Genomic DNA, 16,547 nt, shown 5'->3' on the forward strand with positions numbered 1-16,547 from the left:
TCCTGTTTAGGATTAAAAGAACTCCTTTTCACCCACAGTCTTATATTTTAGGTAGGATTCAGGAGCCTCTTATTGTGTATTTGCCTCATTGAAGTCTCATGGAACCTTTCCTGGGACAAATGGTGCTGGGGGGCAGGGTGAGGGGAAGGCCTCTGCCTTCCGGAATAAAGGCAGGGGCTTGATCAGAACACATCTGAACCATCACAGGGGAGTGCTCAACAAATGCTGCTAGAGAAGTAGAGCTACAATGGAGACTTTCTATTGAAATGTGACTATTCCCAGGAAATGGGGGAGGTGAGGAAGGGAAGTATTCTTAAGGCAATGGCAAAAACATTCTCAGACCAGAAAAACATTTTTTTTTTTTTTTTGGCTAGGCAATGGGGTTAAGTGGCTTGCCCAAGGCCACACAGCTAGGTAATTATTAAGTGTCTGAAGCCAGATTTGAACTCAGGTGCTCCTGACTCCAGGGCTGGTGCTCTATCCACTGCGCTACCTAGCTGCCCCCCAGAAAAACATCTTGTGAGTAGGAATTCTTCTCTTGGGGACTGAGAGGAAAAACAGAACCTCCACTACCTACCTTCTCAAGCTCCTGGCCTCTCTGAGGCAGTCTGAAGCTCAAAGGGAGGTGGAGAGGGAGGCTCTTTTTTTCTATAACCAAGAGTGATAGGGAGGTTGTTTGGCTGTTGCAACTCCTTATAAACTGTATCTTAAGATTATGACCTTGGACAACTGCCCAGCCACCAAACAACATCCAAATATGGAGAGAAAAATCTGATTCAGAGTGGGGGAAAAAAAGAGGCATGTGCAGCTTCTGAGGAATATTTTCCATCTGGGGCCTCCAAGACCCAGGGTTTCAGGAACTCACAGGTTGGGGTCGGGGAAGGACATTCAAGAGATGAGATAAAAACATGGATTCCCTTTGCTCTCTACATCCTCCAACTCTAATATTTCCACAATGAAATACCAGAAAAGCTCTGAGAAAACAGGGATAGATGACGAGATGGAGGGAAGTTTTATACTTGGTTGTATCTTGCTTGTATCCTTGTGGCTGCTGGGGTTGCTTCCTAAGCCAGAAAGTCAAGAGTTTTCCTATGAGCAGCTTAGACTGAATTCCTCTTCACTTGATTAGGCATTGGGCTAGTCATATTAGTAAACATTAGTTTTCAAGAGGTGCCACATTAGTTCACTCCATGAACTAACAGGACTGACTTAACTAGAAATACTTATAGAGCTATAACACATGAGTGAAGTCAGGGACTGACTATAAGCTGTCTTCCATCCTGATATTTCTGTAGGCCACCTTCCATAGGCCTCCCAAATGTTATTTTACCCAGGTAGCAAGCTTCTATCTTTCATTTGGGAGTCAGAAAAGATAATGAATAGGATAATAAATCAGAGATTGCAGCTTAAGAAGGAAAGGGTCAGAATCTAAAAGTCCTGGACTACATAAAATATTCATACATATTTAGTGGTGAAAGATAATGATTCTACTGACAGTAGTGCTACTTACTAATGATACAGAAGAACCCCTCCCCATCCTCCACATCAGTCCAACTTCCGTTCTGTGCCTGAGCTGCTCCAGGCCAGAAACAAGGTGGGCAGCCCAAAGGGAGCTCAGGTTCTGTTGTGCTGCCTTCCAATGCCAGGAGAAAAAGGAGTCTAGACTCCTAGTTTGCATTTATGCATTAGTGGTTCCCTGGGTTATATATCCCTGGAATAAAGGAGCCCTCAACTCAAGGGCATAATTCTGATATCAGGAAGCTGGAGAGTATAGTTTCCTTAGACCAGAAATCATAATGAGGAACCAGATGAGCCTAGGTCTAGTCTGACTTCACCTCCCTACTCTGCCACCCTGTGCCCCCCCCCCCCCCCCCCCCAGCACAGAGCTCAAAAGCCCTCTTTCTTCTTGAGGGAAACGTGCACTTCCTGAGAAAGAACAAACACAAAGTCCTCTGGGACTGGGTGGAGTAGGGCTGTGGCTTGCCGCCTAATCAGTTTTTCCACCAGCCAGGGACATGCTACAAATTCCTCAGTTAGGGGCTCATTTTGACCACATTCACCCCTCTAAATTTCTACCAGGGATTCTGAATATAGTTGCAGGAGGACCTGAGGAAGTTCAACATGTCTCTCTGAAGACTCTTCCCAGGATTAAGCTCTTGGTGTATGCCGATATATGTGACTCAAAAGGTCAAACTGCACTCACACTTGGAGGTCATATCTGGGTCAGCACGAGACATAGTAGAAGAAAAGTGGAGCAACTAACAAATACTCTCATTCACTATACCTGAGGTCCCAGGTGTGTGCTTTGGGGGAGGTAAAAGAATTAATCTAGCAAGTTCCCCAGAATTCTACTACTCTTGAGTGTAGAACAATGGGTTTCCTGTGATCATGAACCCATTTGTTCAGAAAATTGTTCCCAGATAAAATTTTAATATGGTTTCCCTCTTTTTTTACCCTTTTCTATCCCAACATCATGTTGGGAAATATTCCCTCATCTTTTACAACTTTATATATGTATATATATACACACACATATATATATATATGTTTTTTTTTTTAAGGTTTTTTCCAAGGCAAATGGGGTTAAGTGGCTTGCCCAAGGCCACACAGCTAGGTAATTATTAAGTGTCTGAGACCGGATTTGAACCCAGGTACTCCTGACTCAAAGGCTGGTGCTTTATCCACTGCGCCACCTAGCTGCCCCTTCCCTCATCTTTTAAACAGTTTCTTGAGTCCAAGGGCTATCAAGGGCTTATTTAGAATAAATCAACCAGAGTGGTTTGGAAGAGGAATAAGAGAGATGGAAGGGAAAAAGAAGGGGAAAAGAACTGTCCAAGATAAAAAAGGGCTACATATAAATGGCTTTTATAGAGAAAAAAATGTCAGTTTAAGTCTCAGTACTCAGATTTCTGAATCAAATTTCAGTTTTCCATAATGAAATACCATCTTCACAGGAAAGAATTATTTTGAATTTTTGGTAGCCTAGAAGGTTAATAAGGTGACATCATTTGAAATGTTTGCTAACATATGATAGTAGGCAAGGGAGGAAAGAGAGACAGAGTAAAAACACAAACTGTGTAATTCAAGGGGAAGGGTTATTCATAAAACAGGAGAACAGCTGGCTCACAGAAATAACTCTTGAGTGTCTCAGATACTGTTCCACACCAGTGTTGGCTCCTATTGCCTGTGACAGGCCCTACTACAACCTTCAGATCCCTGACTCCCACCCCTGGAAAAATAGTCCCAGATCATGAACTTCACTGGACAGGGAATCAAAGTTATACTTTTACCCTATGGTCACTGAACAGATCCAGAAATTGCATAATAGGGTAGTCCCGTGAGTCAAAACTGGGACACTTGATCTGAACCGTGAGTGGTATGAATACTGCCCTTGAAGATGTCTGGAAACATAGCAGGAATACCTCTGCAGTCATATTCAGCAAAAGCAGCTGTTCTTTGCTCTTTCCAAGATGACCATAACTCAGAATTCTTCCAGCAATCCGGTCTCAACTTGGGAAATCCCAAGAATACAATGAAGTTGCTGAAATATATCCAAGCTGGAAGGGCGGGGAAAGGAGGGAAGGGTGTAACAACACCCATTCTTATAGGGGGATAGGAAAGGGATTCTCCAACAGAGCCACTGGAAATTTCCTGGAGATGGTAGAAAGGGATTGGGCAAAATGAGAAAAGGGGAATTAACTGGATTCTTAAGAAATGTTGCAGAGGGAAATTTATGATTTTGCTTCCCTCTTTCCTTTATGTATCAGTTAGCATTTTTGAAAGGCATTTAGGTGAAATCTAGATGCTAACAGCAGAACAGTGACTAGGATAAGCAAGGCAGATAGTTATTTTTGGGAGGCAACACATAGAGGAAGAACAATAAAGATAGTGGAAGGAATGCCTCTGAGGGCCTAGCTTCAAATTTCAGCCTCTTGCTAGCTTTTTCAACATTGAGAAGAATCATGAATCTCTGAGTCTTAATTTCTTCAGTTGTGAAAAAGAAGTCATTGGAGCAGATTATCCATCATGGCTCTAATCTAAAAACTTATGAACTGGATTTGAGTCCTGACTTTTTCACTAACTCTGTGATCATGGGCAAATCATTTCACCAGAAGCTTACTGTCTCAGAGCTGGCTGGTAAACTATCATAGGCTATATAATGGTGAATTGTTAAAAATGTCAGAAATATATATCTTTAATGTCAGAAAATTCTGCTCATTATATCAGGTATGGGTTCAGGTTGTGATAAATCGAGACATGTTGGTTACAAAGAAAATGGAACACTTCCAGGAGACAGACACATACGAAGGGTGCAATTTTTACAACTGAGCCTGGAGGTGACAAAATACCATGTCTTTGACTAATGGGATTTGTTTTCTCAGTGAGTTGAAAATATTTGATTTCACCTATCAGAGCTTGCAACTTTTCTCAAGCTTGTTCATAAGAAAGTGAGAAGAAAACTTGTAATCAAGTCACTCAGTTGGGCAAAGAATGGGCATAGCCCTGGCTAGGAAAGTGGTCCACCATCTAAAACTGCACTGTACCTGGAATTAGCAGAAGCTTATTTCTTTCTCTCTGTCTCTCTCTGTTTGTCTCTCTCGACTGTAGAATGAATAGGAAAGGAAGGAAGCCAGGGAGGCTGAGAAAATGAGACCCATGCAGCTGTGAGTCACCATATATTGGTTACTCAGATGTTCCTTTTACATCAAGTGCCTAAGGAAGTAAGATGGGGAAAAGAGCTGATAAGCTGAGAATGGGTTGATGTACCTTTAAAAAACTTTTATTCTAAATGTAAGAATAGTGGGATAGGGACTTTGGAGGAGTAGAAGAATGAGGGAGGAGAGAGGAAAAAATGAAGCCAAAGCAGAAAAGGGTGGAAGTGTCACAGAGACAGCAGACCAAACGTTCTTAAAGGAATGAGCTGGCAATTAAAGCAGAATGAGTTTCACATTTCACATTTCACTTTCAAGGTAGACAAATAAATGGCTGACTACAGCTTCAGTTAGAGTCAAACCAGATTAAAGGCAAAGATAAGAAGATAACACACCTTCCTAGAAGGGAAAAGGTCTCAGGTTAAGATTTTAAATTTTACTTCAAGAACAGAGATAGCTGGAGCTCTCTCAGGAGAGTCAAAACCCAGATCTAGGGGTCCATGGAATGTGTCAGAAGAGACCCATTAAGCCCCACAATCTCATTTAATGTAAGAAATCTGTGGCTCAGGGAAGGGAAATGACAAATCTAATATCATTCCAAGAGTGACCAGGTCTCCTTGTTAAATTAATACACATGCTGTGGCAGAAGTTGGGACATTAAAGGAGAAAGAGCTGGGCAAGACAGATCTACCAATAGTTAATATTACAAGTTCTATTTTACAAAAAAATCAAAACAAAACGCAAAAAAACCCCAACTTCCTAAAAACCTAAAACCACATTAAAGCACATACACCAACCCAAGCAGCAGAGACCAAGTGAAGGTCTAGTTTCTGACAGTCATTTCTGCAATGTTTCCTCTCAATTTAACCCTGAACTGCTGTTCCCTGCAAAGGCAACTTCTTATATTTGCAGAAAAATAATTAACATAAAAAAAGAGCTGGTCTATAGGGTGAAACCTAGAGAGCATGGTCACTTGTCAAAAATCTAAAAAATCGGGGCGGCTAGGTGGCACAGTGGATAGAGCACCAGCCTTGTAGTCAGGAGTACCTGGGTTCAAATCTGAACTCAGACACTTAATAGTTACCTAGCCGTGTGGCCTTGGGCAAGCCACTTAAGCCCACTGCCTTGAAAAATCTAAAAAACAAAGAAAAAAAAATCTAAAAAATCATTTACACTATGGTTTGCATTTCCTTAGGATGATAATAGCAAAATTCTTTCAAGTGAGAAATTTGAGGTGCTGGAAAAATACAAAGATAAGAATGGGTAAATATTTTACAAAATCTTTACAAAGGAAATTTCAATGGGCTGAATAGAAGGCTGAGATGTTTTTACAAAGTAGGCTTGAGGGGGCAGCTAGGTGGTGCAGTGGATAGAGCACAGGCCCTGGAGTCAGGAGTACCTAAATTCAAATCTGGCCTCAGACACTTAATAATTACCTAGCTGTGTGGCCTTGGGCAAGCTACTTAACTCTGTTTGCCTTGCAAAAAACCTAAAAACAAAAAAATGGTCTTGAAAAAAAATTTTTTTTGGGGGGGGAGTTTTTCTGCCAAGCATTTCTAAATTATCTGTAAAGAGATGAAAATTAGTCACTTTCCCAAGAACGCTTCAGATCCCACTCTGAAGGAAGGAGAAAAGTGTTTGAAATTTCTGATGGGAACAAGTTTATGACCTGGGAGGACAGAAGGCTTTCCTGCTTCAAGGGGTTTGAGTTTTTAGCTCAATGTTATTAATAATAGTGTTTTCCCCACCTTTTCTGCAACCTCCCCAGCCTCTTACCAGTGCAGCCTTAGTGCATGAAGAAAGGCAGAAAGTCCTTCCATCACCAGGAGAATGGCAACAGTTAGCAAGGCGAATCCTGCAAAGATGAAGAACAGACCCAAACCTCCTGCAAAACTGTTCACCTTCAGGCCAATATGGATCACCATGGTCCAGAGAACTTCAGATAGCTCTGGAAGAGGAGAAAAAGAGTGAGTTTACAGTGCATCAAGGGGCTCATTGAGAAATAAAGGCCTAGTTCCCTTGCTTCAAGCTATACTAGTTTCCCTAGAAATATCAACACTGCAAAACTGGACTGAAAAAAGGAGCTATTGACCTTTCTCTGAATTTTGACCTGGTTCCATTTTTCTTTGCCCAAAGCCTCAAGAATCTTAAGGCTTTTATAACCAATCTATTAGGGAATTATGCTTATAACACCCCACCTAGAGCTCTCCCCGAGAGCAGGATTGGACAGTAGCTTCTCATCAAAGGAAAATAATACTCACGTGCATGAGCAAGGCTGAGGGCCCAGAGTCGAAGATAGGAGGCTGTGTTAGAGATGCAGCCCAGGCAATATTCAATGGTGTGGATGGCTTGATGCACCATTGTGTCAGAAAAGTCAAACTGTAGTGGGGAAAGGACCCAGGAAGAGTATATGAGAACACACACATCTGAGCAAAGTTACTAGGGATTAGCTGCAGTTTTCATAGCTGGACACTCATTTCTGAAGCATATATTGAACAGGTAATGTTAAACCTGGCTCTTAATTTCCATGATGGTTTCCCTAGAAGCTAGTTTCTTTCTTTAATGTAATCTGAGTTTTATTCTTACAATACTAGAGCAATTACACATCTTTTCACCTTAACAGAATATAAGCTTGAAGGCAAGAATCATTGACTTTGAGTTTTTATTTCAAGCACTGTACTCTGCTCTCGGGATGCCTTTGTTAACACCTTTGTCCCAGATATTTCATGCCACTGAGATTGAGGAAAAGGAATCTGAAATCTCTGTCTGAAGTATCAATATTTACTGCTTTACTTTTAACATGACAGTTTCTCTACATAGGTGATTAATCCTAGGTTGCTTCTGCTCAGGAGAGAGAGGGAGGGAGACGGAGAGAGAGCCCTGCATCTACTCTAGGACAAGGCAATCAACCTCTTTTTTTAATTTTTTTTTAGTTTTTTGCAAGGCAATGGGGTTAAGTGGCTTGCCCAAGGCCACACGGCTAGGTAATTATTAAGTGTATGAGGTCAGATTTGAACCCAGGTACTCCTGACTCCAAGGCTGGTGGCTCTATCCACTACGCTACCTAGCTGCCCCCAACCTCTTCTTTCTTTGAGACTTTTGAAAGTATATAGGAAATTTATTTTGCAAAATTTTATCTGGGTACTCAGTTTAGGCCAAATAAGATACTCCCTTTTACCCCTTTCACTCATTTTCCCCCCCAGCTAATTTCCTTGCAATCATCCAGAGTCATTTTCAAAACAACGAGAAGAGGTCAGAACTCAGAGGTTGACTCTGGATTGCTCCCAGAGAGGTTATAAGGTTGGGGCTCTGAGTGAAAGCATAAAATGGCCTCTAGAAGACCAGAGTGCTCATCATTCACTTTGCACTAACACAGATGGAATGACAAAGTAGTTCTGTAAAGAACCACCAGAGCCCTAGATCTCTACCCTCCTAGAACAACCACTTCCTCCAGGTCAAGAGACTGGGAAGGAAAACTTCCCATAATTCACAGGTTAAAATTTCACAAACACAACACTCAAATCAGTAGCACTGGGCAAGGCAGACCACATAGGCCTCCAAGAGAGCGCTTACCATTTCCCCTGCCCCCTGCTCAAAGTCAGAGCGCCTCAGAAAAGAGTTTGGTGAAAAGTTTGGTCTATTTTCTACTGCAGTTTATTTCTTTCAATGTGAATGTGATCCCACCCAAGGGGTACCAGACATGTATGTGAAAAGACATATGTGACCTGCCTATGCAAAAGGGGTGGGTTCAGTCAGTTAACTCTGTGAAGGCAAAAGCAGTCCTGTTGTATACCAAGGAGGCAAACCCTGCCCTGACAGATCCCAGGACAAAGTTCATCTAATAAAAGACTGCTTTACTTTGGCCTTATGCTATAATGTTATTCTGGTATGTTCTTGAGCTTTCCCCAGGATAATTTTCTTAAATATTTTTGGCTACCTCTGAAAACAAACCAAAAAAACCTGACAGTTCCAATGAATGTTGAGGAACTCAAAACAGTTTTCTAGTTCCCCCTAAGCCACAACAGAACAGAGTCATATTCTAGGTCTGAGAAGTCCAATATTTTTAACAGATTCACGGAAAAAAGTAATTCCTCTGCCTCGGCCCTTTAGGAACTTCTCCTCTTCTATCAATTACAATCACCTGGAAAGGGAGGCAGAAGTAACAAACACCTGTTCCTCTACAGCAAATTAAATGGGTCATGTGCATGGCTGAGAGGACAGTGTTACACCTTCAAATATTTCTTCAGACAATCAATTGTTCACTTCTATTCCCAAAACAAATAATTGCCCTAAATATTCCCAATGAACAGAGAATACTGAACAGTGCCAGATGGGGAAACTGGGTTTTCACCAAAATGAAATGGGGAAAATTCAGACAGAAGTAGGTTTTTTTTTCCTTTGATCTAACCAGATAATTGTCTCAATTATCTAGATTTGGTTGCAGAGACCCAGCTCATGGATACTTACTAAGTATTAAATGTTATAACTATTTAATCCTCCTAAGGAAACTGGCCCTAGGTATAAAGATTTTGTACAATTCCAATGAAACAGTGATGAATGAAGAAATACATACATGGATTTTTTTATGGTCTTATAGCCAAATTAGGAAGAAGGCCAGAAAATGTGACTGGTGTTACACAGGAAAGGATGGCTAGTAAGTATGCGCACGCACACATACACACACACACACAAAGGAAATATCTATAGAAAATTTACCAAGATATGACACAAAGACTACTTGATGCTAGAAATAAGACCCAGCAATTTTCAGGAAGAGAAAATATTTTCTGGTTTTAACTCTATTTCACTACCCACTCAGGGAAAATGGGGGAGGTGAGGGAAAACAGGGAATGCAAAGTTTTTGGATTTTGCTATTTTAAGGAGAATTTTGGGGAAAAGGAAATTGGAAGAAATTTGAGGTCCTTAAAAAACACACACAACATACACACAATTTTCTGCAATATAAAAGTGAATTACTGTTAATCTATATTCCCTTTCTAATGCAAGGGCTACTTGAGAATTTTGACTATTTTCTCTTCCCCCACTCAAAAATCTGAGTGTATGTGGTATAATAGTGGGCTCCTCTTCTATGAAGGGTATAGTGATAGGGGATGTGGAATCAGACAATCTGTGGGGAGAAGCCTCCTCTCAAAAGTTTTACACCATCAGCTTGTATCAAGAAGACAAAGCTGAAGTCCAAGCTAAGTGAGAAACATTAATTATAAGCTTATTGAGATTTTGCCAAGCTGATGAAAACAGTAAACGACAGGCTGTATTTAGATATTTAGATCAGGGGAAAATGGTAGAATGGCTCATAAGCGCTTGGTGGCAAGGAGAAAACACAGTTATTCCTAATGGCATAGGAACTGCAATATCATAAGAGAAGAAGACAGAAGTCAATGTGATTTAGCTCCCAATGCAATAACCTCAAGAATGCCAACTCAGATATCACTTGCAGTTTTTTTCAAAAGTCATTCTCAGTTGACCTGTAGAGGTATTGGATCAGCAAAGTTAAAGAAACAGAAAGACAGGAGTTAATGACATGAGATGCAGTTAATGCAGATGAGCTAACTGTTAAGAACACATTTCATGAAGTGTTAGACATGGTCATGAGATGCAGGCTGCAAGGGCACGTGTATGTGACCAGGGGATGCGGTAAGGTCAGCAGAATGATCACAAGACTGGGAAAAAAAGCTCCAGATAAACATGAATGCAAAGCCAGCTTTAGTCTTACCACTTCATCCTCGGTAGGCTTGAAAACACAAATTTAAACTTAGTGTGAGGCCATACCAAATGCATAATTACAAATATTTAGTACATGGTTAATGAATCTTCTCTAAGTTAGATAAACAATGCTAATGTTGTTAATGTACTAGAGGCCTCTCCTCAGAATAGAGATAATGTATAAACAGTAGATTTTTGAAACAATAAAGAGATTAAAAAAAAACATGCCTAGACCCTTTTCAAAATTTTTCCTTTAAAAAAATTCAACATTCAGATACATAGTGAAACAAGCTGGGTAGGTTAAAAACCTGCGATTTGCACTTATCAAGTTTAAAAGGACAATAAAAATAGATGAGTCATTTTCATTTAACAATCCTGACAAATTTTACTTCGGATGCATCTTACTGTCAATTGTTTGGAGAGTGGTGTACTGACAATAACTGTGTAGGTAGTTCCTGGCCTGACTAAATGACTTCATTTTCTCTACAGGAAGGAGGAAAATCACTTCCACAAAGTATATGTGGAGTATATGAAAAAAGAGTCTATGAAATAAGAGCACTGAGGCCAGGACAAGGGGTTACAGATGTTACTTTAAAAAGAATGCCACCATTTTCTGGGTGGGAGGTTTTTTTTTAAATGTAAAAGTAACGGGATCATCCAAGTCAATTGGAACAGTAAAAAACAGTAAAATACAATTGGAACAGTAAAAGCTTTGATTTTAATGATACCAAATAATTTGGACAGTCCTTGGGATGGCACAGGCAGGATGAAATGCATAGTCTTTGGACCAGTGGCAGCATCTCTTAGTATCAAGTATTCAGGAGCCAAGTTACTCTCTGCCCACTGTGTAGAAAGCAAATGAGGCTTGCATGGAGTAGTCTACCAGTAACATGTAGCCTCAAGAAGTTGAACATTAGGACAAAGACTGTCAGAGGTTCTGTAAGCAGCACTTAGTAAGCAGGGACTGTTAGAAAATGTTGTGAACTCTAAGAGTTCAGAAGGCAAGCTGAATTTTTAGGAGAAGACCAAGAGAGAACAAAGCCTCTTAGTGATCAAAGTGGAGGGAGAAGAATCTCACACCACTATCCTGCTGGTCCTAAAGGCCAAGATTCATGATCTTACCTCATCTGCGTCCTCTGAATGGGTGGAGAGCTGGTCATGCTGAATAATCTCAGCATCCTCCTCAGTCGGTCCGTTGCCCACCCTGATCCCACCAAAGTTGTGAGTTCCCTACACAGATGAACAGAAAGAGTAGAATTGCCTGGACTTTAATGTGACATTTAGTGAGTGGGGAGAGGGTGATGGTTAGTGCATACAAACCTCAGAAAAGCAGCATGTTCTTATAACACACACAAAAACCCCACTTTCATTTTTTTTAAAGCAAAGTGAAAATACAGAACATTAAACAAATATCACAACCCAACCTAAATTTATAGCTTCATTCTGTTCCTGAAGAAATGTGAACTCTGCCTGCTGCATGTGAAAAAAACAAAACCTCATCACAATGAATACCCATCAAGAAACCTGTTTGAATGAAATGCTTAACATAAACGGATCAGAGTCACAAATTAATCAAGGAGTCAAGTTTTTGTAACACTAAAGATGATATCTCATACAAGTTAAGTTAAACTAAGCAATATATGACTGCATCAATCTAATAAACTTCTGACAGGTATATAATTCAAGCCCTACTGTTCTTTCATAGATATATAGCTGATATCTTAATAGACACTCCAGAGTAAACAGAAAAAAAAGTCAGCCCCTATCAAGCAGAAGATATGCTTATTCCACATATAACTTTTGGTAGGAGAACATATACAGAAGACAAAAAAAAAAAAATAAATAAAAGATCCCCCTTCCTTAAACGGAGGATTCTGGAGTGTTAGAATAGCTCCTTTTATAAGGAATTTGGTCAGATCCTGAGCTCCTCCACATACATGTGCAGTACAAAAATATCTCCAGGTTAACAATTCTTAAATAAACTTGATTAAAAAGGACTCAGGTTTAATAGACACAGGAGATGACCCAAGTACAACAAAGAAGGTACCATTAGAATTATACCTGCCCTACAGGACCCCATCATTCAGCCTCAATCTGCTATACAGTTAAAGAGGTTGAACTTAATTATTCTTCCTACAAACCCTTCTGGCTCTCATACACAGAGTCTGGGTCAGAAGGGCCAAACAAGAGAAGGATTGCTCCTTTGTTCAACAATCACCTCAGCTGCACTAACCATAATGCAGGCAGACTGGGTTCCTTTTTCTTCAGATTCCCTCTCTGGATTACACTTTTCAGTATATAACAGTATGTATACCACAGTCTACTGACTAGTAAGTATTTGGAGTAATCCTTATCTCTGACACTGTTTCAGGTATAGGTTGTACTACTGAATGTGATGTCTAAGGACTCATCCCAGAGGATGACAGTGGAACAGTGGTGAAGGGAGAAAATGATTTTTATCTGGCACACAACTTAAGTTTCTGACTGGGGTGGGGAAAGTTGTGGGATAGGGGCAGCAGAGGAGAAGGGTGTGGTTCGTTAAAGTGGAATGCAGATTCTGAGGGTTTCCATGAACCAGTAGGTAAAGCAGAATCAAGACAGATGGGACATCCCAGAACAGACACTGAGAGGCTTCTTTAGAACAGAGGGGAAAAAACATGTGAGAGAGGTATGGGCACACACACACACAACTGATAAATACAAAACAACTTGTTACACAAAATATACAACAGAGATAGAACATGACAAAACCATGTTAGTATTTGGATCTGCAACCCATCTGTTTTCTTAATCTAGGGTTCCTAACGAATAAAACTGCTTTGTCCCAAAGACCTCTTGCTTTCCTCCTGAAATGGATGTTTTGTCAAAAGCTTTGTTGAGAAAAGCCAATCAGTAAACAGGCTTCTAGACCCAGAGATAAAATAACAAAATAGAATATCACAGAGGAGGAGGCCAGTCTAAAAGCATCAAGGTATTCCTACCAGTTCACCTTAACTTTATTAATAAAAATTGAGAGTTTATGGAAAGAAGAGACACATCAAGGCAATGTGCCTTACATTTTCTGCTTGCAGGGAAGAAAAGAGCCTATATGCCATAATCAACAAGCATGTGGCAGACCCTGTTCAGTATTGTTGTAGGATCAGAACTAAAATGGCCCCTGAGTGAAATAATTAGTACTTTTTAGCCTAGTAATGGAATATTTAGAAAAAACTTATTTTAATGTTTATCAGAAGCACCTAATGTAAATATCATCAAGGGTACAAGTAACATTTCTTTTTCTTTTAAGGGTGTCTGATCCTATTGGTGCACAGAATCATTTTTGCTAAGATCTTCTAAATGAAATAGATATAGGTAAGTATATTGCTCTACCAGAACACACCATGCTAATCTGGAAATTGTCTTAGGATAAGATACTATTAAGAGATTCGTTATGAACAAATATTTAACATTTGTATTTCAAGTAACTATTGCTGAATACCTAGGCAGTGTAGGAAGTGGGAGGGATTAAGACAGATGGCAAACTGATTTATTTTACCAGATACACAGTACACACAGTACAGCACGTGTGATACTGGAAATCTCTTAGAAAAGGTTGGAGATACAGGGATTCCATAAGTTTTCACAAAGTAAAAGAAGCATATAAAACTGTCTTCAGGAGAGAAGCTATAACATCACTTGAAGCAGTGAATACTCAACATCAGTGAAGAAAAGGAAAGGTAAATTCAGAATTCATATAGATGAGCTTGCCTAGAGGTTGAAAATTCCCTATAACATAACAAAATACAGGGATAGCAAAGTGGATTAACCTATGGTTGTTAAGTATATGGGGCTAAATTTGGAGTACAATTAGTTCCATATAAGTTACTTTCCTTGCCTATGAACTTTAGCATGTCACAATTATGCTGATGGCATCAGAATCTGTTTTCAATAAGTAGAAATTTCTTCTGCCAAAATCCCAATATGCAACCAGGATATACTTCCCGAGAGTCATACAAGCCCCATGCCCTCAGTAGAGTTATTTTGAATTCTGGTAAATAACTAGGAAACTCCTTAAAAATATGTAAAGTGATTGTTGATTGGTTTCCAATACACTCACTGTTGCAGCCGCTGCTGCCTCTAGTCCCTGCTCGCTCTGGGTTGGGCTGACTGGGGCCTCCACAGGCTGCCCTTCCTGATAGTGAATGGAAGAAAAAGGAGGAGGAAAGAAAAAAAAAGTGGGAGAGGGATAGATCGGTGATGGTGAGGAAGGGAGTGATGGGAGACGAATGGAGGGTACACGGGAAGATGAGAGATGGTCAGAGAAGGGAGAGGGAGTGTCTTGTAACTGCACAGCTCTGCAACAGAGCAAAACAATCCAAAAGTTGTTTGAGAGTCATGCAATAAAAGCATTCCTGTTTATCCAGGCACAAATCCTGAATTTAACATCATTATATATACAGAAATGAAAAAGACAATCAGATGTACATTAGCAGTATGCATACAAAGTATGTATATTGCTTTAAAAAGAAAAAAAATAAGCTCTGCTTCAAGTAAAACCTTTTCCCGGATATTTTGGTCAGTGAAAGTATTACTGACTCATTTTAACAGACAGTGGTGCCTCAGCATTAGCCCTGTGGTTTCCCAGACAAACCACAAAAATAAATTCACCCATTCAACATGTCTATAGCCCCACTCTGGCTGATTGCTTTTAGTTTTCATTGATCACAGGCTGATGAGAGTAAATATAAAATAAATACCTTTTTTTGGGGGGGGAGGAAGGAGGGAGGGTCAGAAAGAAGATTTGGTTTCTCTATTCCAACCATTTAAAGGCGAATATAGAGCTCTGAGAAGCAGGCATATACGCTATTATTTTATAAGCTCGTTAGACAAAGCAGGACATGTTATATAGAAGGCAATATCTTTGAATATGATTAATTGTTCAGTTGTTGATCTTAAAAAAAAACACCCCAAAACCTAGTAACTTTGAGAAGTAGTACATTAAAATCAGTCACCCACCAAATGCTTCTTTCTTAAATATTGATGGCGAAGGACCAATGGCTTAAACACCAGCATCCATGGAACACACAGCATTGCAACGACCACTAGAAAGCACTGAACTCCTTGCTGCAGGGGAAAGAAAGAACAAAACATAATCTATATAAATCTAGCTAGATGACATCATACTACATAGAGCACCAGGTATGGAGTCATAAAGACTCATTTTCCTGAGTTCAAATCTGGCCCCAGACAATATTCTGAGTATGTGTAACCCTGGGCAAGTCACTTAACCCTGCTTGCTTCAGTTTCCTCATCTGTCAAATGAGCTGGAAAAGGAAGGGGAAAACATCACTTTAGTATCTTTGTCAACAAAGCCCATCACTGAACAACAATCACTAAGAAGAGTCAAGAACCCCAAATTTGTTTAGGAACAAAACCACAGAAAGTGGTCTAATAGGTCAGGTCCACAAGCTATGGAATGTCCAAAAGACTTAAGCCTGGGTTGCAATTTGAACTCAGCAGGTAGCTAAGACCCTAGGAGGGTAACTAAACTCTGAAGGGCTACTCTGAACTACCTCAAAAACTTAATTCTTATTAGCTTTCTCTTTTTCTTTTTTTGACTTTTGCAAGGCAAAGGGGTTAAGTGACTTGCCCAAGGTCACACAGCTAGGTAATTATTAAGTGTCTAGACCAGATTCGAACTCAGGTCCTCCTGACTCCAAGGCCAGTGTTCTATCCACTGTGCCACCTGGTTGCCCCCTTATTATCTTTCTAAAAAAAAAGAATTACAGTGGACAGAAATGCTACAACACATTTTTGCTGCATGATGCTTGAAACAGGCAGCATCCTTGAGGGCAGCCAGGTGGCACAGTGGATAGAGCACCAACCCAGGAGTCAGGAGGACCTGAGTTCAAACTCAGTCTCAGACATTTAATAATTACTTAGCTGGGCGACCTTGGGCAAATCACTTAACCCCATTGCCTTGCAAAAACAAACAAATAAAAAAGAAATAGGCAGCATTTTCCACTATGGGGATTATAGTGCAAGGTGTCATCGCTAAATGGAAGAGACAGTAATAGGGAAAGGAAAGAGAAGAACATAAGCATTTTTATAGCACCTACTCTACACTAAGTATGTACTTTTACTACTAATATCTCATTTACAAATGTTGGCTCAAGTCTGTGAGCAAGGGCT

The 16,547-nt window shown here is 40.1% G+C and overlaps 1 protein-coding gene across 6 annotated transcripts in view; it reads right to left on the minus strand.

The window, feature by feature from the left end:
* The window catches only part of ATP6V0A1 (ATPase H+ transporting V0 subunit a1), a 90,227-nt gene that overhangs the window by 16,211 nt on the left and 57,469 nt on the right, over positions 1-16,547 (minus strand). For 5 of the 6 annotated variants that reach the window (XM_074223854.1, XM_074223850.1, XM_074223853.1 and 2 more), the window contains exons 17-20: positions 15,372-15,479; positions 11,499-11,606; positions 6,914-7,031; positions 6,429-6,600 (exon numbers count right to left, since the gene is read on the minus strand). In XM_074223854.1, coding sequence (XP_074079955.1) covers positions 6,429-6,600; positions 6,914-7,031; positions 11,499-11,606; positions 15,372-15,479 — 506 coding nt within the window. Of the gene's footprint in view, positions 1-6,428; positions 6,601-6,913; positions 7,032-11,498; positions 11,607-14,472; positions 14,548-15,371; positions 15,480-16,547 lie in introns of all 6 variants that reach the window. The other variant, XM_074223855.1, reaches the window with a different exon arrangement.

Source organism: Macrotis lagotis, chromosome 2 (genome assembly GCF_037893015.1).
Source record: "Macrotis lagotis isolate mMagLag1 chromosome 2, bilby.v1.9.chrom.fasta, whole genome shotgun sequence".
Taxonomy (NCBI): domain Eukaryota; kingdom Metazoa; phylum Chordata; class Mammalia; order Peramelemorphia; family Peramelidae; genus Macrotis; species Macrotis lagotis.